Source organism: Grammomys surdaster, unplaced genomic scaffold (assembly GCF_004785775.1).
Source record: "Grammomys surdaster isolate TR1022 unplaced genomic scaffold, NIH_TR_1.0 126048, whole genome shotgun sequence".
In the NCBI taxonomy this organism is placed as follows: domain Eukaryota; kingdom Metazoa; phylum Chordata; class Mammalia; order Rodentia; family Muridae; genus Grammomys; species Grammomys surdaster.
The window spans coordinates 2,899,485-2,920,906 of NW_021620860.1; the positions used below are offsets into that span (position 1 = coordinate 2,899,485).

General features: G+C 49.1%; 1 protein-coding gene across 4 annotated transcripts; it reads left to right on the plus strand.

Annotated features, from left to right (window-relative positions):
* The first annotated feature begins 1,426 nt into the window (after positions 1 to 1,426).
* Positions 1,427 to 17,042, plus strand: Nfe2l1 (nuclear factor, erythroid 2 like 1). 4 transcript variants are annotated; one of them, XM_028755076.1, is made up of 6 exons: positions 1,427 to 1,538; positions 3,164 to 4,157; positions 9,033 to 9,248; positions 9,949 to 10,107; positions 10,825 to 11,940; positions 16,811 to 17,042. In XM_028755076.1, exons 2-6 carry the CDS (start codon positions 3,648 to 3,650, stop codon positions 16,865 to 16,867), a joined length of 2,058 nt encoding a protein of 685 aa, XP_028610909.1. In that variant the 5' UTR covers positions 1,427 to 1,538; positions 3,164 to 3,647; the 3' UTR covers positions 16,868 to 17,042. The 4 variants fall into 4 exon arrangements, with proteins under 4 accessions (XP_028610909.1, XP_028610906.1, XP_028610908.1 ...); XM_028755073.1 differs by lacking the exon at positions 16,811 to 17,042 and having other exon boundaries at positions 10,825 to 13,365; XM_028755075.1 differs by lacking the exon at positions 16,811 to 17,042 and having other exon boundaries at positions 9,066 to 9,248; positions 10,825 to 13,365.
* Positions 17,043 to 21,422: the final 4,380 nt, after the last annotated feature.

Genomic DNA, 21,422 nt, shown 5'->3' on the forward strand with positions numbered 1-21,422 from the left:
GTTGTGAAGACCCAACAATTAATACACAAATGTCTAGTCTTCATAAAATTTATATTCTAGTAATTTATTGGGACACATTAAAAACGATGAGGTAAAAACAGTCTTTGAAAGTGTAAACTAGCTCAAAATAACTTTTCATTTTAAAGGTATGTAGAAGCTTAATAATTTTTGTAAGAAACAGTTGAATTCTTGGTGCGTATTATATCCTTGAAAAGTACTTTACATTCGGTGAACTTCCCCATTTTCGGGCTAACTCTCCAAGCACAGCATGAACTTACCTGCTGTATTATCAGTTGGCCTTGTGCTTAATTGCACAAGGACAATGAATAACGAACTGTCAACTAGATTATGGCCCCTTAAATGGGGACAAGAACTCAGATGGCACCTCACCTCCGTCCCACAGCTACACAGTACAAATTCCAATACAATGATTTCCTAAATGTGGTCTTTGGACCAGCTGTATCAGACTTACTCAAGAAGGAACGTTATCAGGCCCAGGGTTAATAAAAAGAATTTCTTAAAGGCTTTGTAATTTGGGATCTAATAAATGATGTTGAGAGTATACTTGTATTTGAGACTCACAAAAAAAAAAATGGTTTGGTAGTATAGTTGTATGGGGAACTGTGGCAACGAAGGAACGTTCCTGAAAAGCAAAAACTAAGCTGGGTACGAGGTTAGAGGAAGGGGAGGGGCTCTTCCCGGTGTTTCTTTGATGGCAAAAATGGTTACTATGTCCTATCTGTCACACTACCAACATTCCACTACGGCCCTGACAATCTGTCTGCCTCGCTGTTTCCGCGATCTGACTGTTGCCTGGGCTACAAGATGCTACCTTTTCCGCCTGACGACCCAGGTTACTACGCCAGGCTATAAGGCAGATGGGGTACCGGTTTCCGTTGCCAGCACTCAAGATGGCGACAAGAACGTCGCCACCACTAGAACCACATGCTTCGTGCTCCGCCTCGGTCCCCTCAGGTCTCACTGGACTTTTGCAAGTCACCGTGGGAACCCTCAAGGAAGGAATCTCGGGCTCCGGCGTCAATGCTCTATTTTATGCCTTAAAAGACCGCATTCCTAGGCACACAATGAGCGAGAATCACCTAACTTATAACACCGCCCGCCTCCGACCCTCAGCGGAGGGGTTCAGAATGCCGGACACTAGGGCCTTCGTCTCACTCCATTGGTCGGTCCATACCGAGGGGCGGGCCTGCACACTCATTGGACTTCTCTCCATGTCAGTCTCCGGAAGACGGCGCCGAGGAGGCGTAGACACACTCGGCTATTGGGTTTTCTTTGCTGTCAATCAAAATGACATCCGGTGACGGCAATAGTCCCAGGTAGCTGATTGGATCAACTGTTTCTGGGGTGGCCGTGGCGGGCGGGTTTCCGAGTGCAGTGGAAGGAGGGGGCGGGGAGGGAAGCCGAGGCTGGGCGCTCCAGGCCGGCCAGAGGTGGCGGCGGCGGCGGCGGTGGCGAGGCCGGGATTTGGACTGCGGGCCTGCTGTGGCAGCAGCGGCAGACTGCGACCTCAGCAGCGGGTACTTGAGATATTCCCTTTCCTGACGAGATAGCCGCGGCGGCGCAACAGGGCCGGAGCTTGTGGGCTAAGAGGCGGCGAGATGTGGTTGAGGAGCAGGAGGCGGGACCCGGGAGGCCGAGAGGGGTCTTGATCGGGCTCGGGCCCTGGACAAGGCCGGAAAGGAACGCGGTGCTGACCAGAAAGCGTGTTCCTGGGTGGGCTGGACTGAGAAGGGCCTCGGGCTTGGGAGGGCGTGGTGAGGCTGGGCTGGAGAGTGGGGTGGGGCCTCGGGAACGGAGGGCGGGGTGAGGCTCGCTTTTAAGGGTGGGTCAAGGCCAGGAAAGTAGCACTTGTCGCTTGGTGTCCCAGAAAGCTTGGAGCCGCGGCGCCGAGAGTGGGCATGGCAGCTTGGTCCCAGCCAGACTCGGGTATGCCAGGGTGGGACCGGACTGGGACCAGACTGGGGCCAGAGCTCTCCCTCTGGCCTTCTTGGCTTTGAAGAACTTTGCTCTCTCAAACTTAAGTGGCTCTTGGGAGTTTTAGAAATAAATTGCGTGAGGATGGGCGGGTTTCAAAAGCAGGGATGTTTACTTAACCGAATGAGGGTACTCGTGGGTGTGTTGGTGTGTGGTGTGTGTGTGTGTCTTGTACGTGTAGCTCCCACTTCACCTTTAGAACGAAGTTGATAGTGGATCACAGCAGAGGAGTTTATGAACTTAATGGAAGCTCAGAAGTAGAAATCAGAAATGGAAAGGCAGATTTACCTTCTCCCCACTTGGCAACTTAGATTGAGAACTTGGCCATATCCTTCTGCTGTGGCTCAGAAGGTCATGAATAAGGATAAAACCTGCGAATTCAAATTCCAGCTGGAGCAAGGCCCCACCATCTTCCACTGTCCTCCTGTATCCCACCCCATTCTTTTATTTTGCCACACTGGGGATTGAATCTAGGGCCTCTAATCAGGCACCCCTGATCTGTATCCTTGTCCCATACATTCTTTTACTTTTACTATTGAAGCGGTCTTATTAATTTGTCCATCCTGGTCTCAAACCCCCGATCTTCACAATTCAACACTCTGAGTGGTCTGTGCTATTAGGCTGGTCCTTTATTTAAAAAAAAAAAAAATTTTTTTTTTTTTTAACGAAAGAATGATAGGAAAGGGAAATGAGATTTCATAGTTGTAATAACAAAACGGCATGTGAAATGGAGGCCTGAACATTCCCATGTATTTTTCAAAGTCTCCCAGTAATAATCTCTCCCTTCTCTTTAGTGTTGGACAGGACAATGACATGGGAAACCAACTTTTTCTAAGGATAGGAAACGGACTTCTTGTGCTAAAATTAGAAACTGGGTAATGTGCTCTGTTAAGAGTGTTGGTAAATTAGACAAAGTGTAAGATAATTTTGAACGCCTTGCACAGTCTGCTTCTTCAAATAAGACCTTTTAAAAAGTATAGCAGATTTAATATTTAGTAACTGAGAGAGCTTGTTAACTTCCTTTTCCTTCCATAGTTGGTACAACAGGTTTGGTTTGGTTTTTCCGTGTAAAAGTAGCCTTTAAATGTGTTTCCAACTTTCTCCCCGAAAGATCATGATGTAAAGAGGATGGAATCTTATTTTGTTGTTCTTGTGACTCCCATTTCAGGGTTCTCTGGAAACCCCCCTGGTAAGTGCAGAGGAGGCGGGACACTCTGACCTAAGTAAAACAAAGACCTGCAGCTCCGGCCAAAGAAAATAAACCTTAGGAAGGAGAAGGGGGAAAAAAAGGAGGAAAGAAAGAATCCATCAGCTGTTGGTGTGAGAAGCCTGCAGTGGATCTCCATAGAGGACGACTAATGTGAATCCGAAAGTGACTGTGTGTGGACTGTGGTGAAGTAAGTTGACAGGCCCTGAGCCTGGACTGCGTTAGGAAGGCTCAGCTTCGTGAGGTGAGGTGTCAGAAGGGAAAAGTGAATGTGGCTTTCGCTCCACGGGGCTGTCAGGGAGCTCAGCCCCTGTGTTGTGCCAGGGTGGGGTACAGGGTCTCACACTGAGGAAGGTAACCTGGCTGAAGTGGCAAAGCAGTGGCCTTGATCTGTCTTGTGGAAGATTTAAAAACAAAAAAGCATAAATATTCTGGTCCTTCAGCAATGCTTTCTCTGAAGAAATATTTAACCGAAGGACTTCTCCAGTTCACCATTCTGCTGAGTCTGATTGGGGTTCGGGTGGACGTGGATACTTACCTGACCTCACAGCTTCCCCCTCTCCGGGAGATCATCCTGGGGCCCAGCTCTGCCTATACCCAGACCCAGTTCCACAACCTGAGGAATACCTTGGATGGCTATGGGATCCACCCCAAGAGCATAGACCTGGACAATTACTTCACTGCCCGGCGGCTCCTTAGTCAGGTGAGGGCTCTGGATAGGTTCCAGGTGCCTACCACTGAGGTAAATGCTTGGCTGGTTCACCGGGACCCGGAGGGGTCTGTCTCTGGCAGCCAGCCCAACTCAGGCCTCGCCCTTGAGAGTTCCAGTGGCCTCCAAGATGTGACAGGCCCAGACAACGGGGTGAGAGAAAGCGAACCGGAGCAGGGATTCAGTGAAGATTTGGAGGACTTGGGGGCTGTAGCCCCTCCTGTCAGTGGAGACTTAACCAAAGAGGTTAGTGACCCTATGGTGGTGGGTGGGCCTGGGCATTGGGAAGGGACGGGTTGGTTCTGAAAGATTGTTGACTTTACACTGAGTCCTTTGAAGAACCGCATAGGTTGGGGTCAGGTTTGGACCTCTGGCACTGCTTGGGTGGGAATGGCCTGAATTGTCTGACTTCAGGGTTGGGAGCTGGGAAAATGTTTATGTTTTGAACCATTGACCCACCTCTGAGGGTATTGTCAGGGCAAGGTGCCTAGAACATACCAGGGTTTTTACTGCTTAGATTTCTGTATGACTGCTAGAGGCTTTAGTTGGGGAGGGGGCCATGTTATGGTGGGCTTTGAATGAGTGTATATTGTTGCTAAGACATACTGTGTGGCCTCTCTTGACTTCTACTCCCTCCACTCCCCCAACACACACTATTAACATGAATACTGTACCCTAAAGTTCTCCAGGTCAGGCTTGTTGTTGTAAGCTCCCTTTAACTCTCCTGGGCCTGAGCCAAGGGGTAGACTTTGGTAGTTATTCTTGGCCAGCAGAGGCCAAAGCTCGCACTCTTTGCTAAAGGCCTGCTGCAGGGAGTAGAGCAGAAAAGGCTGGAAGCTAGAAGAGAACTGTACTGTGTTCAGCTCAGCTTGATCTGAGCTTAGAGGTGATCTTAACTCCTGGCACAGGGCTGGCAAACTTGTGGGTATAGAGAAGAATGCAGCTCCTTTTCTTTAGTGATGCAAATAGCTATTGCTGCCCTGTCTGCCTACCTAAGTAGTCAAACAGCTTTCGTCTGCCACTAGCCCTAGGAGCCTCCAAAGGACCACTGGCTATGCACTGCCCTGATGAGTGTGGAAAGCTGCTGCAGAGTGTGACTCCCTCTGCCCACCGTCTCAGACCAGATTGTGTCTCCCTGCATTAAGCCTATTCCTTATCTCAGCTGTCTTGATTATTAGTGACTGGTAGAGAGGCTGGTTTATATTAGATCGATCCGTGGTCCTCATCTAGGGGTGATTTTTGTCACAGCTGTGGGGAAGGATGCTACTGGAACCTGATAGGCAAGACCAGCAGTGTTGCTGCCAGTCGTAAACAGCTCAGGGCAGCCTAACTATAAGTTTATCTCACCCCAATTGTTAGTGATTACGATTGGGAAAGCCATGCAGATTAGCTAGCTCAGCTGTATCTGTGTGAGAGAGGCTGGGATTGTCTGATCATGGGGGTCTGGAGCATTTTTTGCCTATTAGAGCTTTTGGTCTTGTATCTTTCTTTAAAATTTTAATATTTTTGAGATGGTCTGGCTGGCCTGTATCTTGCTCTGTGTAGATCTGGGTGGCCAGAACTTGCAGAAGTTCTCCTGCCCTGCCTTTACCTCTCTCAAATGCTGACATTACAAGCATGTTCTACTGTTTGGCTTTATGTTAGAGTCTTGTAGTGACACTTGGCATCTCTCCTTTTTTCTGCTTCTCCTTACTCTGTCATTTACATGGGCTTCTAAAGTCCAGAGATCTGAAGAATCCTATTCCTGCCCCAAGTGGCATGGGCAGGTCTCCTGAGATCCCTACAGGGTTAGCACTGATATTGTCCTTCAGGGAGTTTTTTTTGGGGGGAATATAGAATTTTTTGGATGTAACTGGGTGTGTTGGGACAGAATAGGATGGAACTTGGTATCTGCTTTCCTTTTCATGGCCATAAAGAAGGTTGTGTTTTCTCTGACCTGGCCTTTCCCGCTCCCCTTGAGAAGCTGGGTGGGTCATGCTTGAGGGACCCGGGCTGGGGAGGAGGGGAGGGAGGATTATGATGTGCCTAGAACAACATTTCCTCCACAGCAGCTCGGGGATAAAAATACCCAGGGCCAGAGCATGTGACAGGCACTGGGAGCTGGTACTGTCCCTGGGGTGGTAGTGCTCCCTGCTGCCAGGCCTGTTCGATGGGCAGCCATAGCTTAAGCTTGTCAAAGATAGGATTCCCCTCCAGGTTGGCACCCTGCCCAGAGCAAGGGGTGGCCTGTTTACAGCTCTTCCTGGGTTAGAAGCAGGCTGTAACCAAGGGAGAACACACTGTCTCTCTGGCCTGACCTTAGGCTCTGGGGGAGTTGTGGTGATGAGAAATTTCTGTCTCCCCTTGAGAAAGCAAATCCAGGAAGGCAGAAGTGGGATTTTAAATTCCAATTCTGTCAGGTTTTACCTCCCTCTCCCCCACCCCTACTCCCAGGCACCCCTGGTAGGAGACGTGCTAGTCAGGGCTGGACACCACATGCTCTCTTTTTCCTCCTCCTGACCCCCAGTCCCTCCCCCAGATTGTTCTTTTAAAAAGCTGAAATGAAAGTGGATAACTGGCATCTCTGCGGCCAGGACGCCGCTCAGAACCTGTCTCCCTAGGTGCTGGCTTCAGAATTCTCTCTCACTTTTTTGTTTTTTGTTTGTTTGTTTGTTTTCTGTTTTTGGTAGGGGATAGGCCTGGCCTACTGCATGTATGTAATAATGGTTTTTCCCTTTCCTCCAGTCTGGCCTGTTGTAGGGTGACAAAGCTCCTGGGCCTTTTTTTTTTTTTTTTTTTTGGCTTGGGTTGCCCTGGGTTCCTGCCCAGCCTGGCTTGTGATCTCTAGCCTTGAGGACTTAGCCATAGCCTTCTTAAGGAATGGGAAAACTCCTTCCACTTCCCAGCGAAGAATTTAGTTTCTCAGTGAAGCTTCTGGAGGAGTGTCTGCCCAGTCACAGGAGTGGGCTGGAAGAGCAAGATGCGACAGGAGGGATGAAAGTGGCACCCCTTCCCCCAGGACTCTCACTGCACCACCCCAGCTGATTGACTGGGCTGGGTGGGGCTGCCCGCCCCTGGGTGCATCTCCTCAAGGAGACGGAGGCGGCCCAGGGATGGGCCGGTTCCTTGCGGCAGCTTCTCCAGCTGCCCTGGTGCAGAGATTGGCTCCCTTCTGCAGCTAGGTAACAGGCGGTGGGAGGGGATTGGCTCCTTCCGCATCTCCAGCGGAGACTTGGGGGAGGAGATTGGCTCGCGGCGCAGCCTAGGTAACGACAGTGGGAGGGGATTGGCTCTTTCCGCAGCCCCAGCTGCTGACCTGGGGGAGGGGATTGGTTCTCTGCAGCCTCAGCAGTGACCTGCGGGGTGGGAGGGGGAGGGGATTGGCTCCTTGCGGCAGCCTAGGTAACAAGTTTGGGGGGCGTGGGGAGGGGGAGAGGGAGGAGCGGGAGGATAGGCTCAGGAGGGAGTTGCTTTCCTCTGCAGCGTGAGCGCGGAGCATGGGGTGGGAGTCCCGACTCACTGCAGCCTCTGCGGTGAGCTCAGGGTGGGGGCTGCTGGGCTCCTGAGTGGAACTGGGGTTGTGAGGTGGGAGGGGGCTGCTCCAGGATGGAGGAAGGGGGCTGGGCTGGGCCGCCCAGGCAGCAGCACGGGCGGGGCACCTTCCTCGGGCCCCTCGGAGCTACCAAGGGGCCACCCTTCCAGCCTGGTGTGCTTCCTGCAAGCCACGAGCTCCTTGCAGCCCCCTGTCCGGCTTACCGGCACCGGCTGCTTTGGGGCTCCTCTCGCAGACCATGACCCGCCTGGACCGCAGCTCTCACAGTGGTGGGGGCCATGCCAAAGACAGGCCCCTTAACTCTTGGCTGGCTGGTCACCGGGTGGCCCAGCCCCCCTCTGCTCCTGGGTCCAGGGCTTCTGTTCAGGTTGGTGTATGGTGGGAGACTGAAGGGAGAGGCACATGTGGGAGGTCTTGGGGGTCTTCGGATGGGGTAGTTGGTGGTAGGAAAGAGTGCGGCCCCTGCTTGGGGTAGAGTGTTGGGGTGGGTCTAAAGATACTTTTCAGTGGAAAGTATATGCTTTTAAATTTCTGGAAGGAAGGCAACACTTAAGGGTCCCTTCAGGTTTGCTGAGAAGACTCCTAAGGGGAGGGGTATATATAGGAAGTTCACATGGCTCTATTGGGGTTCTGGGCTGATATCAGTAGGGGTGGCAGTTGGTGCAGGAACTGTCTAGGAGCCACAGAACAAAGTGAAAGGAGGCATTTTAATGCCCAAGGTTGCAGTCAGTTTAGCAGTGATGAGTTACGTCCTTGAGTGGGTTGACTGATGGGGAGCTGGTGAGCGCTGGGGTGTGGTATGGGAGGGGTGAGGGAGCACTGGTGTAAGGGGATACCATGAGATTGGCCTAAGCAAGGGTGGGGTATGTACTGGGGATCATCTAACTGTCTGAGGCTCCCTTGGGTTTGAGGCAGCTTGCTAGGATCAGTCGAATTCTGTCAGGGATCATGAGGTGAGGCTGGGCCTTTAATAGTTGTGGATGTTCCAGCTTACTCCAGCTGTCAGCCAGTGAACGGGAATGACTGTAGAAGGGCTGGAGACAGCCATTGTCATTGGTTGCATCAGGTGGTTGGAAATGCAGGGATTTTCCTCTCCTGGCTACCCCACCCCTTTATGCAAATGTAGTGGCACCACAGGCTGATGCAAGCCTGGTCACTGCTAAGCAATTCCACAGGGCAGTGTGCCCTTGCTTGCCATGGTCAGACAGTCTGTGTTTTCAGGGTCTCCTACTCTTAAAATGAGAGGAGTCTCTTGCTTCCTCCTCTTCCTTTTTAGAGGCGATACAGCCCTGCCCTTTCACTTGGGTGTGACTCTGGCCCACATTCTAACCCTGAAAACCCGTGTGATGCTAGACATGTTAGTAGTTTTTAGTAATGGCTCTTGTTGGGGTGGAAGGTTGGGAATGAATGGCGTCTTGCTGGTGCAGAGAGAGCAGGGAGGAAAGCTAACAGGCACAGACCTGGGCGTGACCCACCCAAGACTAACTGGAGTGTCAGTAGGTGGGACCTCTGAGGGGGTAGGACTGGGAGCTCTCTCCCTGGGGTGGGGGGCTACTTGAAAGCTAAAGTCATCTTGGTCTGTCTTTCAGGATATAGATCTGATTGACATCCTTTGGCGACAGGATATTGATCTGGGGGCTGGGCGCGAGGTTTTTGACTACAGTCATCGCCAGAAGGAGCAGGATGTGGATAAGGAACTGCAAGATGGAGGAGAACAAGAGGACACCTGGTCAGGCGAGGGCGCGGAAGCTCTGGCCGGAGACCTGCTAGTAGATGGAGAGACTGGGGAGAGCTTCCCTGCACAGGTACTGCGCGTCCACCGTCTCCTGCTCCCCAGACTCACCATGCTGGCACACTTCCCGAAAACTTGCTCTGGATCAGAGTTGTGTCTTTGCAGTGGACCTGATTGTATTTTGGCTTAGGGTCTATAAAGGCACGGTGGATAATGGACTGGACAGTTAATACTGTGGACAGGCAAAGTGTCTAGCATCTTAGAACACTTCTCCATCCCTTCTGTTGTCCTGGGAATAGGGAACTCAGGCCTGACATTCAGAATGGCTGGAACACTGCAAACCTACAGTGTGGTTCTGGAAAAAAGGTGTTTTTATAGATAGCTAGGGCCCACGCCAGTCAGACTTACAGTAGTTATAGGCAGCCAGGGCCTAGGCCATTCAGACTTACAGTTGTCATAGATGGCCAGGGTCTAGGCCAGTCATACTTATAGTTGCTGTTGCCACAGGTGCCTAGTGGGGAATAACAGACAGCCCTGTCATTGGAAAAGTGTCTTAGGCTGCTTGCAGTCACCTGCCCTTTAGAGAGAATCCTGAGGTGAGGCAGGCTAGAGAGCCCTCTGGACAACCTGCACAACACACATCCTTACTGCAGGGCCAGCTCTGCCTGCCTGCTGAGGGTGAGTTAGAGAAAGAGACGGGGAGCCAGATGGTAGAGTCACTGGGAGAAAGCAAAAGGTAGTGCTCTCACATGCAATTCTGTGTTGTGCCTTAGTTCCCAGCCGACGTTTCCAGCATCGCAGAAGCAGTGCCTAGTGAGAGTGAGTCCCCCGCCCTTGAGAACAGCCTTCTGTCTCCTCTTCTGACGGGGACAGAATCACCGTTTGATTTGGAACAGCAGTGGCAGGACCTCATGTCCATCATGGAAATGCAGGTAGGGTTGTCAGAAAAGCACAGCCTGCAGCCTCTGTGTGGGTGTCCCAGCTTGTAGTCACGTGCCCCTCCTGGAGAGGGTAACAGTTTGCTCTGGCTACTCAGTAGCAAAATAGGGACACTTGAGGGAACGAAAATATGGAGCCTTCCAGAGCATGGGCTGTCATGGAGTTGCACCATCTTTTCCTGCAGCAGATGATGAGCTGCTGACATTTTCACAGCGTGCTTTATAGCCATGGATGTCTTCCTTTGGCCTACTGCCATCTAGTAACCCTTTGCTGTTAGACTTACGTTTTGCAGTGCTGGGGATGGAGCCCAGGGCACCTGCTAGGCACAGACTCTACCACCGAGCTACCTTTAGCCCTCGGTTGTTAAAGTGTGGGCAGTGGAAGGTCAGAAACATTTGGTGATGCGCTGTGATCACACAGCAAGCTTTGTAGCAAGGTTTTCAGAACTATATTTGAATATTTCAGTTTGTGTACTCCATTCCACTCCAAGATAGGGGAATCTAGCCACACACCCAGAAGCTGTCCGTTCTGCATCGGGCGAAACTCACAGTTAGGAACCACTGTGGCAGACCTGTTGGCTTAAGCTGGGGGCTTTTCTGTTCAGAGTTTTGCTCTTTTGCCCAGGGAGCTGTTCTTCATTTGGGGGTTCTGGGGGGTCTACCTGATGTTAGTCTGTTCCTTTTGAATGCTGGTACAATTCTCTCTTCTAGGCTATGGAAGTAAATACATCAGCAAGTGAAATTCTGTACAATGCCCCTCCTGGAGACCCTCTTAGCACCAACTACAGCCTTGCACCCAACACTCCTATCAACCAGAATGTCAGCCTGCATCAGGCATCCCTGGGGGGCTGCAGTCAGGACTTTTCCCTCTTCAGCCCTGAGGTGGAGAGCCTGCCTGTGGCCAGCAGCTCCACGCTGCTTCCACTTGTCCCCAGCAACTCCACCAGTCTCAACTCTACCTTTGGCTCTACCAACCTAGCAGGGCTTTTCTTTCCATCCCAGCTCAATGGCACGGCCAATGACACATCAGGCCCTGAGCTGCCTGACCCCCTTGGGGGCCTGTTAGATGAAGCTATGCTGGATGAAATCAGCCTGATGGACCTGGCCATTGAGGAGGGCTTCAACCCGGTGCAGGCCTCCCAGCTCGAGGAGGAGTTCGACTCTGACTCAGGCCTCTCCTTGGACTCCAGCCATAGCCCTTCCTCTCTGAGCAGCTCTGAAGGGAGCTCTTCTTCCTCTTCCTCTTCCTCTTCCGCTTCCTCCTCTGCCTCTTCTTCCTTCTCTGAGGAGGGTGCTGTTGGTTACAGCTCTGACTCTGAGACCCTAGATCTAGAAGAGGCTGAGGGTGCAGTGGGCTACCAGCCGGAATACTCCAAGTTCTGCCGCATGAGCTATCAGGATCCTTCTCAGCTCTCTTGCCTTCCCTACTTAGAGCATGTGGGCCACAATCATACATACAATATGGCACCCAGTGCCCTTGACTCTGCTGATCTCCCACCACCCAGCACCCTCAAGAAAGGTAGCAGGGAAAAGCAGGCTGACTTCCTGGACAAGCAGATGAGCCGCGATGAGCACAGAGCCCGAGCCATGAAGATCCCATTCACCAATGACAAGATCATCAACCTGCCTGTAGAGGAATTCAATGAGCTGCTGTCCAAATACCAGCTGAGTGAGGCCCAGCTGAGCCTCATCCGGGACATCCGGCGCCGGGGCAAAAACAAGATGGCTGCACAGAACTGCCGCAAGCGTAAGTTGGACACCATCCTGAACCTAGAACGTGACGTGGAGGACTTGCAGCGAGATAAAGCCCGATTGCTCCGAGAAAAGGTAGAGTTCCTGCGGTCTCTGCGACAGATGAAGCAGAAGGTCCAAAGCTTGTACCAGGAGGTGTTTGGGCGGCTGCGGGATGAGAATGGGAGGCCTTACTCACCCAGTCAGTATGCCCTTCAGTATGCTGGGGATGGCAGTGTCCTCCTCATTCCTCGCACGATGGCTGACCAGCAGGCCCGGCGACAGGAGAGAAAGCCAAAGGACCGGAGGAAGTGAGCCTGGGGAGGCAGGGGGTGGACGCTCACTAAGACCGAAACTGGAGAAGGGCTGGGCCTGGACCTAACGTTGGGGACTTAAATGCCTTCTTATCCAATATATCTTCTCAGATGGGATGACTGCGGGTCAGTGCACTGAAGAGGCGGGCGCAGGCGCTGTCTGGCTCAGCTGCCCCACTGGGAGTGGGCAGGGATGACCAGACTATTTGGGTGATTGGGGTCCCAGCCTAATCCCTTTCTCCTGAGGGAAGGGTAGTGTTGGCATGCAGGAGGTAGAGGAGCTGTGTGGAGTGAAAGCTGACAAAGGGAAAAGGAGAGAAAGTAGTTGAAAGTCTCATTCCTGGAAGGAGGAAAGGAAGGAGACCCCCCCCTAAAATCAAAGCAGTCAGAAAACCCAGAGCGACTGTTAAGGGCTTTGGCCAGCATTCTAGGCAGTGAGCGCAGGTGACTCCAGTGGGCCTAGGTAGAGGTGGTGCCACAGAAGGGCTTTGTAAGTCTTTCCTGGACTCTTGATCCCTGAAGGGGAAGAAGCTCTTGGATGGTACCTGTAATGTTTCAGTTACTAAAATGGGAAGCTGTAGGGGGCCTATCCCTACTTGGTTTTCAGCTGCCTGAGGACAGAGGGTATAGGAAGTGATTACAAGGCCTGTGTTGCAGCAGCCCCAACATCAAGCATGTCACTCACTGCCCTGCCACAGCCATCTCCCTCCCTAGCCATCCCAGAGCTGAGGCTCCCACTGTCCTCAGAGCCTGCATGGAGATGCTGTCCTCTTCCACTCTCCTCCCTTCTGTGGTACCCACCCTCACTAGCTGCCTCCAGCTCTGGAGTGGGGTGCTTTTCTGGCAGTATCTGGAACTTGGCCTACAGCTTCCTCTGCAGGGTCTAAACAGGGAAGGCAATGGTGTGGAGGAGAGGTCCCAGTGACATCCAGGCACTGTTCAGCACAACACTGGGAAGTGACTCTTCCCTCAGGCCCCTCTGCCTACTAACACCTGGGCTCCTCACTGGGGGAAACAAAAGCCTGTAAACCCCAGCAACAAAACCTAGTCCTCTTAGAATTTCTTGCGCTTTGATTTTTTTTAGGGCGTGTGCCCTGTTACACTTATAGGGCCTAGGATGCTTGTGTTGAGTAAAAAGGAAATGCCCCAATATTCAAAGCTGCTAAATGTTCTCTTTGCCATAAAGACTCCGTGTTAACTGTGTAAACACTTGGGATTTTTCTCCTCTGTCCCGAGGTCTGGTCTTGATTTCTTTTTTGGGTTTCTTTCTAGGAAAATGAGAAGTGCATGCAAGGGGCAGAGATGACCCTCCCCTAGACTTTCAGCTCAGGCAGCTTCTTCACAGCCTGTTTAGCCTGGGCTCCTGGAGACGACCTTGGGGGAGGCAGTGAGGGGCAGCGCCAAGATAGCCAGATGGTTCCAGGACCACAGTGTCTTTTTTTTTTTTTTTTTTTTGGTTTTTCGAGACAGGGTTTCTCTGAGTAGCCCTGGCTGTCCTGGAACTCACTCTGTAGACCAGGCTAGCCTCGAACTCTCGAACTCAGAAATCCGCCTGCCTCTGCCTCCCAAGTGCTGGGATTAAAGGCGTGCGCCACTACCGCCCGGCCCTTTTTTTTTTTTTTTTTTTTAAAAAAAAACTGCCACTGCCGCCCCAATCTTGGTCAGCTCTGGAGTACTGCCTGCCCCAGACTAGCAGGGGTGAGGTGGGGAAGCACTGATCCTCCTCCCTGTGCAGGGAGGAGGGGTTTCCTAACTGAGCAGTAGGGATAGCAAGCGTGAGCCTGGAAGTGCTTTTTATAAATTATTTTCCTTGTAGATTTTATTTTTAATTTATCTCTGTGACCTGCCAGGGAGAGGAGAGAAAGAAATGCTGTGAGCACATGACAAAATAAAATCAAATAAAATGGATGATTCAGTTTAAGTGCAGTTTCTGTCCCCTCTCCCACTTTTGAATTTGAATGAGAGTCAAGGAAGCAGGCCCTGTGTGCGGGGAGATTGGCCACTGTGTGGTTAAGGTAGAGTTCCCAGGGGAAGGTGGGTGGAGGCTGACAAAAGAACATTGCAGTGGACCCCATACCGGTGCTGTGCACTTCTCCCTGGTGGATCGGGTGAGCCTTCTCAAAGGACAAGCTAGTCTGAACCCTTGATTGACAGTGCTGCAGGCAAAGCTACTGGGGAGGCACAGAGCACTGGACTGGAGTCATGGTCTGAAAATGGGACCTATTAACCGTCCCGTGCTGCCATACTACAGAAGTCCTGGGGTGTTGAGAACTCACACTGACTGCTTCAACTTAACGCCCTCAATTTCTAGGTAGGGAGGGCTGGTCTTTGCCTCTAGGCTGCTTCTTGCAGAAATTAGGCCTTTAAGAGGGCTGCTACCATTAATCCACTCACCTAAGACAGTAGGAGAGGTGGTGGTACCTTAGGGATAATCAGGCCTTAGTTTTGACCAATACACCTCTGCAGCAGGACCTCGGGGCTGGCATGGGGAAAGCGCCCTTTGTCTTGGTTCAGCAGTCCCTAAACTTCACCCAAAAGATTTTTCTGTCTTAAAAGAGATAAAGAGACTGCTCCTTTGTATCAAACTGCTCCACCTGGGTCTCCCCAGTGAAGCAGTCTATTTCAGTATCTGGGAAAAGAAACTAGCCACTGTGAATAGTGGATGCACACATAATCCCACTCGGGGTGCTAAGGTTGCAAGTTTGAGACTCTCCTGGGTTGTATAGTGAGAACCGGTTAGGATCCACATACAGTTATTAGTCCAGTGGCTGCCCCTCTACAACCTTCCCCCAGCTAGGCAAGGAAACATTCAGTTATTTTTTTTAATATTGTATGGATGTCTTATCTACATGTATGTCTGTGTACCACATTGTGTGCTAGTGTCCACAAAGGTCAGGAAAGGCACTGAATCCCTTAGAAGGGTTATGAGTCACCAAGCAGATTGATCACAAATCCTCCAGAACAGCAGCAAGTACTAATTTTTTGTTGTTTTGTTTTTCAAAGCAGAGTTTCTCTGTGTAGCCCTGACTCTTATGGAACTTGCTGTGTAGACCAGGCTGTTAGTGAACTCAGGGCTTCACGTTTCTGCCTCCCGTGTGCTGATTAAAGGCATGTGCCACTACGACCTAGCTAACAGCAAGTGCTCTTAACCCCCTGACATCTCTCCAGCCACAGATCTTGCTATGTATATGTAGCCCAAGATAGATAGCTTCCACTTCCTCCCTTTGTCCCTCAAGTTCTAGGATTCCAGGTATGTTAACCTGCCCAGGTGTGGAAATTCTCTAGCAGAATCCTATGCCCTACTGTCAAGAGTAGGAGTGATTAAGCCTGCTTTCCCTGTCATTGATCTGTGTGGTTAGGTGAGGAGTGCCTACACACTGACCTGTCATTTTGTCAATATGCGGTGATGAGCCTGTGCCTTCAGCCCTTTTCCTCCCTCACACTGCACGTGCCTGTGGGTTTGAACATTGCTGTTGAGTATGCAGGAGTCCTGTGGCGTCTGTGTGAGATAGAGTTGAGTTCTAGCCCTTCCTTGTTTTTGTAAAACTCCTTTGAAAACGCCTGTCTGCCTGCATCAGTTAACACAACAACAACAACAAAAGCCTAGTGTACAATTTGTCTCCAGAATAACACAGAGCTTGCTAAAAAATAATTTTTATTTTTATTTATTTGTTTTTGACACCTTACTATGTAGTTCTGGCTAGCTTGTAACTCACTATGTGGCTGCCTCTGCCTCCTGAGTATTGGGATTAAGGAAATTATGTACCGTCGTATCTGGCGGTGGGTGGGGGGTGGGGGAATGGGTATTTTGTTTTGGGTTTTCCTGATAGGGTTTCTTTATGTAGCCCTGGCGATCTTAGAATGCACTCTGTAGACTTGGCTGACCTCAAACTTGGAGATCTGTCTGCCTCTGCCTCCCAAGTACTAGGATCAAAGGTATGTACCTTTAATCCTAGTAGGTCTACATGTACACATGCATGCCAGAAGAGGGCATCAGATTCCTTTATAGATGGTTGTGAGCTACCATGTGGTTGCTGGGAATTGAACTCAGAACCTCTGGAAGAGCAGCAAACTGCTGTGCCATCTCTCCAGGTCATCCTAAACAAGAAATGTTTTTGTTTTGAATAAAATTTACTAGCTGGGTATAGTGGTGCCAGGCTTTAGTCCCAGCACTCAGGAGGAAGAGGCAGGTGGATCTCTACATTCCAGGACAGCCTGGTCTACAGAGTGAGTTCCAGGACAGCCAGGGCTACACAGAGAAATTCTGCCTTGAAAAGCCAAAATAAAGGAATAAAATGGGCTTTATTTTTTTTCTTCTTTTATATATAGGTATTTATATAAACCCAGGCTGATTTCTGACTCAGGCCTATCCTGACAGAGCCTCCCGAGTCTTTGGCATATAGGTGTATGCCACCATGCCTTTCTAAAAATGTTTTTTTTTTTTTTTTTGGTTTTTCGAGACAGGGTTTCTCTGTGTAGTTCTGGCTGTCCTAGAACTCACTCTGTAGACCAGGCTGGCCTTGAACTCAGAAATCTGCCTGTCTCTGCCTCCCAAGTGCTGGGATTAAAGGCATGCGCCACCACCACCCGGCTTTTTTTTTTTTTTAATTTATTTTTATTTATTTATTTATTTTTATTTATTTTGTGTGCAGGTGCCCATGGAAACCAGAGGAGGGGGTCTGATGTCCTGGAGTCACAGACAGTTTTGAAAATATACAATGTGGGTGTGGAATTGAACTTAGGTCTTCTAGAAGAGCAAGCAAACACTCTGACCTGTTTATCCACATTTCTACACTGTTCCTTCAAAACTGTTTTTCAGGTAGCCTAGGCTAGCCTAAGACTTCCTTGGTAGCCAAAAAATGACCTTGAATTTTTGATCCTCCAGTCTCCTGACCTGGTTTATGTAGTGCTTCGGCTCAAACCTTTGTACATAGTAGGCAAGCACTTTTTTTTTTTTTTTAAAGATTTTTATCTTATGTGAGTACAGTCTCCGTCCTCAGACACACCAGAAGAGGGCATCAGATCTCATTACAGATGGTTGTGAGCCACCATGTGGTTGCTAGGAACTGAACTTAGGACTTCATCAGTGCTCTTAACCGCTGAGCCATCTCTCTAGCCCATAGGTAGGCAAGCACTTTACCAACAGTGACATTCCTAGTCCCCACGGTCACTGCTTTGGTTTTTGCCTTTCTGAGATAGGGTTTCTCTGGGTAGCCCTGACTCTCATAGAACTGTACTCTAGGCTGGCTTCGAACTCAGAGCTCTGCCTGCCTTTGCCTCCTAAGTGTTGGGATTAAAGGCGTGTGCTGCCACTGCCCGGCGCCTTTTGTTCCAATCCTCAGATATGGGCTGAAGTAGTAATTAGTGACTCAAACAATGGACAGGCCTCAAAGTTGACCAGCTTGACCTTAGACTATGCAAATAAAAAACAAGGCAGACTTGGTTAACTACAAATTAAAAGCCATTTTGGGTCATGCAAGGTGGTGAACACATTTTTATCCATTTCATGTACTTGGGAAGGCAGAGGCAGGTACATCTTTGTAAGCTTGAGCCCAGCCTGGCTACATACATAGCAAGTTTTAGATAACCAGGGCTATAAAGCATGACCCTGTTTCAAAAATAAGTGAAAGAACTTCATTTGAGGCCCAGGTGGTGGTGGTACATTGCCTTCATTCAATCCCAGTGCTTGGATGTTTGATTCCAAGTTTGAAAATAAACAAGAAAAATTGTCAGCAGATAGTCTAAACTCAGTATTTTGGCCTTGATTGCTGCCTAACAAAGCGAGTAAGGGTCTTGGGGTTGCTTTGGTTATCGCTGTCAGGAGAGGGCAACTGTGTTTTTCATTTCTGCAGGATGGTTTTATTTCATTTGCTTCTATTTAGCAGAAAATTTATAGGACCGTGACTGAGTAAAGAGATGGAGAACTTTAAAGCAAATGGATAAAGAGGTAGTACCTTGCAGAACTTTCCAGTGGTATAGATGTAACAAGTTACATCTTGGCACCTTAAGATCCTGTCAGACAGCCCAGAAGTGGTGGTGCACGCCTTTAATCCCAGCACTTGGGAGGCAGAGGCAGGTGGATTTCTGAGTTCGAGGCCAGCCTGGTCTACAGAGTGAGTTCCAAGACAGCCAGAGCTACACAGAGAAACCCTGTCTCAAAAAAAAAAAAAAAAAAAAAAGATCCTGTCAGACTTACTGTCTGTAACACCAACCTGATTGATAATTGTTGCTGAATGTTAGCCTGAGTAGTTGTTTGTGTCCATAACCTACATACTGGCTGCATTTGTCAGTGATGAAAATGCACACACTGTTCAGCCTAGTTATATACCAGGCTGTACCATCCAGACTGATGTAAGTCAGTCACTCTCGACCTGTGGGTCACAACCTCTCTGGTGAGGGGAGGGTGGAACCCTTTTACATGGTTGCCTAAGGCCATTGGGAAGATATTTACATTACTAGTCATAGATTCTTAACAGCAAAATTAAATATGAAATAGCAATGAGAGTAATTTTATGGTTGGAGGTCACAAGCGTAAAAATTTGAAGGGTAGCAGTACTAGGATTAGTACTGCTTGAAAACCCAATGTTCTAAGAAATACTCAATGTGCTCACATAACTGAAATCACGTAATGATATGTTTTTCTTAAGTGACTCATATATTTTTTTTCTGTCTTTTTTTTTTTTTTTTTTTGGTTTTTCGAGACAGGGTTTCTCTGTGTAGCCCTGGCTGTCCTGGAACTCACTCTGTAGACCATGCTGGCCTCAAACTCTTGAACTCAGAAATCCGCCTGCCTCTGCCTCCCAAGTGCTGGGATTAAAGGCGTGCGGCACCACCGCCAGGCTTGACTCGTATATTTCAAATTTTGAAGGAAAGCTAGATGTGGTGAAACCTGCCAATTCCAACTTGGGAGGCAGAACTGTTGAGTTCTAGGGCATATACACAGGGAGTAACAGACTAGGAGTGTATTTCAGAATTCTAGCTGCAAGTGATTCTGTAGTAACAATGTCCTCTTTCACTGTGAGAAATAAGTACTTTGGAGTAGAGTCACAATGTCACAAGAGACTATCAAGATGTGTCTGACATATAGGGAAATGCCAAATTGTCCAAGGTTCACATCAAAATGAGCAGAAGTTGGGGATGTTCTCAGTGGAGTCCAATGTGAAAGAACCCCTGCTGGGTCTGACCCAGCACTGTGTGAACCAGGTATGGGGCAGTCCTCTAGTTTCAATACTTGGATCTCCAAAACCAACATAAAAATCCAGTAGGCAGAGTGGCTACCTTAACAAGCTGTATCAGTAAGTTTAGCAAGAGACCCTGCCTCAGTAAAATTAAGTGGACACATGTGCACACCCCTACACATATACAAAGGTATACAAAAAACCCTTCAAGTGTTTCCGTAGTCACTAAATAGTCCACTTAACAATACTAAAATTCAGCTGAAGTCGGGAAGAGCAAGATTCTAACAGGCTGACAGTTACAGGACACCAAGATGTTAGTCTTGTGTGCTGGCCCACACTTGTAACCCCAGCAACCGACAGGCCAACACGATGCGTGACTTAGATCCTATCTAGAAAGAAAAAAAAAAGGCTGATGACAACTCAGTTGGAGGGGGCTGGAGAGACGGCTCAGTGGTTAAGAGCACCGACTGCTCTTCTAGAGGTCCTGAGTTCAATTCCTAGCAACCACATGGTAACTGACAACCATCTGTAATAGGATCCGATGTCCTTTTTTGGTGTATCTGAAGAGCATCAGTGTACTCAGAACTCAATTGGAAAGCTGGGAGAACACTTGGCGTTAGGTTCAGTTTCCAGTAGCACAAAAGCAGAGGCAAGCAGATTTTACAATTAAGTTGGCCAGAAGGTGCACAAGGAGTCTGCAGCCCCTCCCTGGAAAGGGGAATTAACATCAAAATACAAGACCAGGGTGGAAAAGCTGATGCTTTCTGACTTCTATGGTATGCAAACATACGCAGACAAAAACACTTATATACATAAAATAGAAACACATCTTAAGAAAAATGTTAAGATCTGAGGTAGGAAGATAAAAGTGTTCGAGCCCAGCCTGGGCTAGGCTAGAGCTAGATCCTTCCTCAACATACCCTAAAACAAAACAATAAATTAAGGCTGGGAGTGCAGGGAACTTGAGACAGTTCAGCAGTCCGAGCAGAGCCAGAAGACTCGGGTTCAATTCCTAGCACCCACCACATGGCAGCTCACAAACCATCTGTGTCTCCAGTTACAAAGGATCCAATGCCATCTTCTGACCTCTGTAGGCATACGATGCAGACATTCATGGACCCCAAAACACTCATATAGAAATAAACAAGCAAAATGAGCCTATACTACTCTTGCAGAGGACCCAAAATTTAGTTCCAAGCACTCAGGTAGCTCAAAACTACCTGAAACTCCAACTCTAAAGGAATCCAAGTCCTCAGTCACCTGTACTCACACATTAAAAAACGGGAGGGGGTGCTGGAGAGATGGCTCAGTGGTTAAGAGCACTGAGTTCAAATCCCAGCAACCACATGGTGGCTCACAACCATCTGTGATGAAATCTGATGCCCTCTTCTGGTGTGTCTGAAGACAGCTACAGTGTGCTCATATATATAAAATAAGTAAAAAAGAAAAAAAAGATAGTCTTGAGTAGGCAAGATGGGTCAATGTGGGGAACACTTAGCACCAAGCCTGGTCTACATAGGGAGTTCCAGGCCAGCCAGGGGTACACAGACTGTTTTACAACACAACAACAAAAGCCAGACTAGAATTAAACTGCTCTTGTGACACATGCCTATAACCTTAGACTTGGGAAGAATAAGGCAACGAAGTCTACTTAAGTTTAAGGTCATTCTAAGCTACATAGTAAGTTTCATGCTAGCCTGGGTTAGATGGATTGAACCTAACTCCACAAAGCTGTCCTCTGACTTTGTACACACTAAGGTAGTAAAACAAAACAAAGCCAAAAGCAACAGGGGCTTCAGAGTTGGCTCAGTGGTTAAAAATATTGGCTGTTCTTCCACAGGAACCTAGTTTGATTCCTAGGTACCCACATTAGGTGGGTTAGAACAGCTTGCAACTCTAGTTCCAGGGTACACAAGTGGTGTACAGACATGCACACAGGCAAATCACCATATAGTAAGATAGTAAAACCCTGTTTCAAAACACACTCCCTCCCAAAAAGACAGATGACATTCAACCCAGCATTTAAAACAGTGCCAATTCCTAAAACTTTTTAGTGATAGCATCTGCTAATGCCATCCAAGTGATT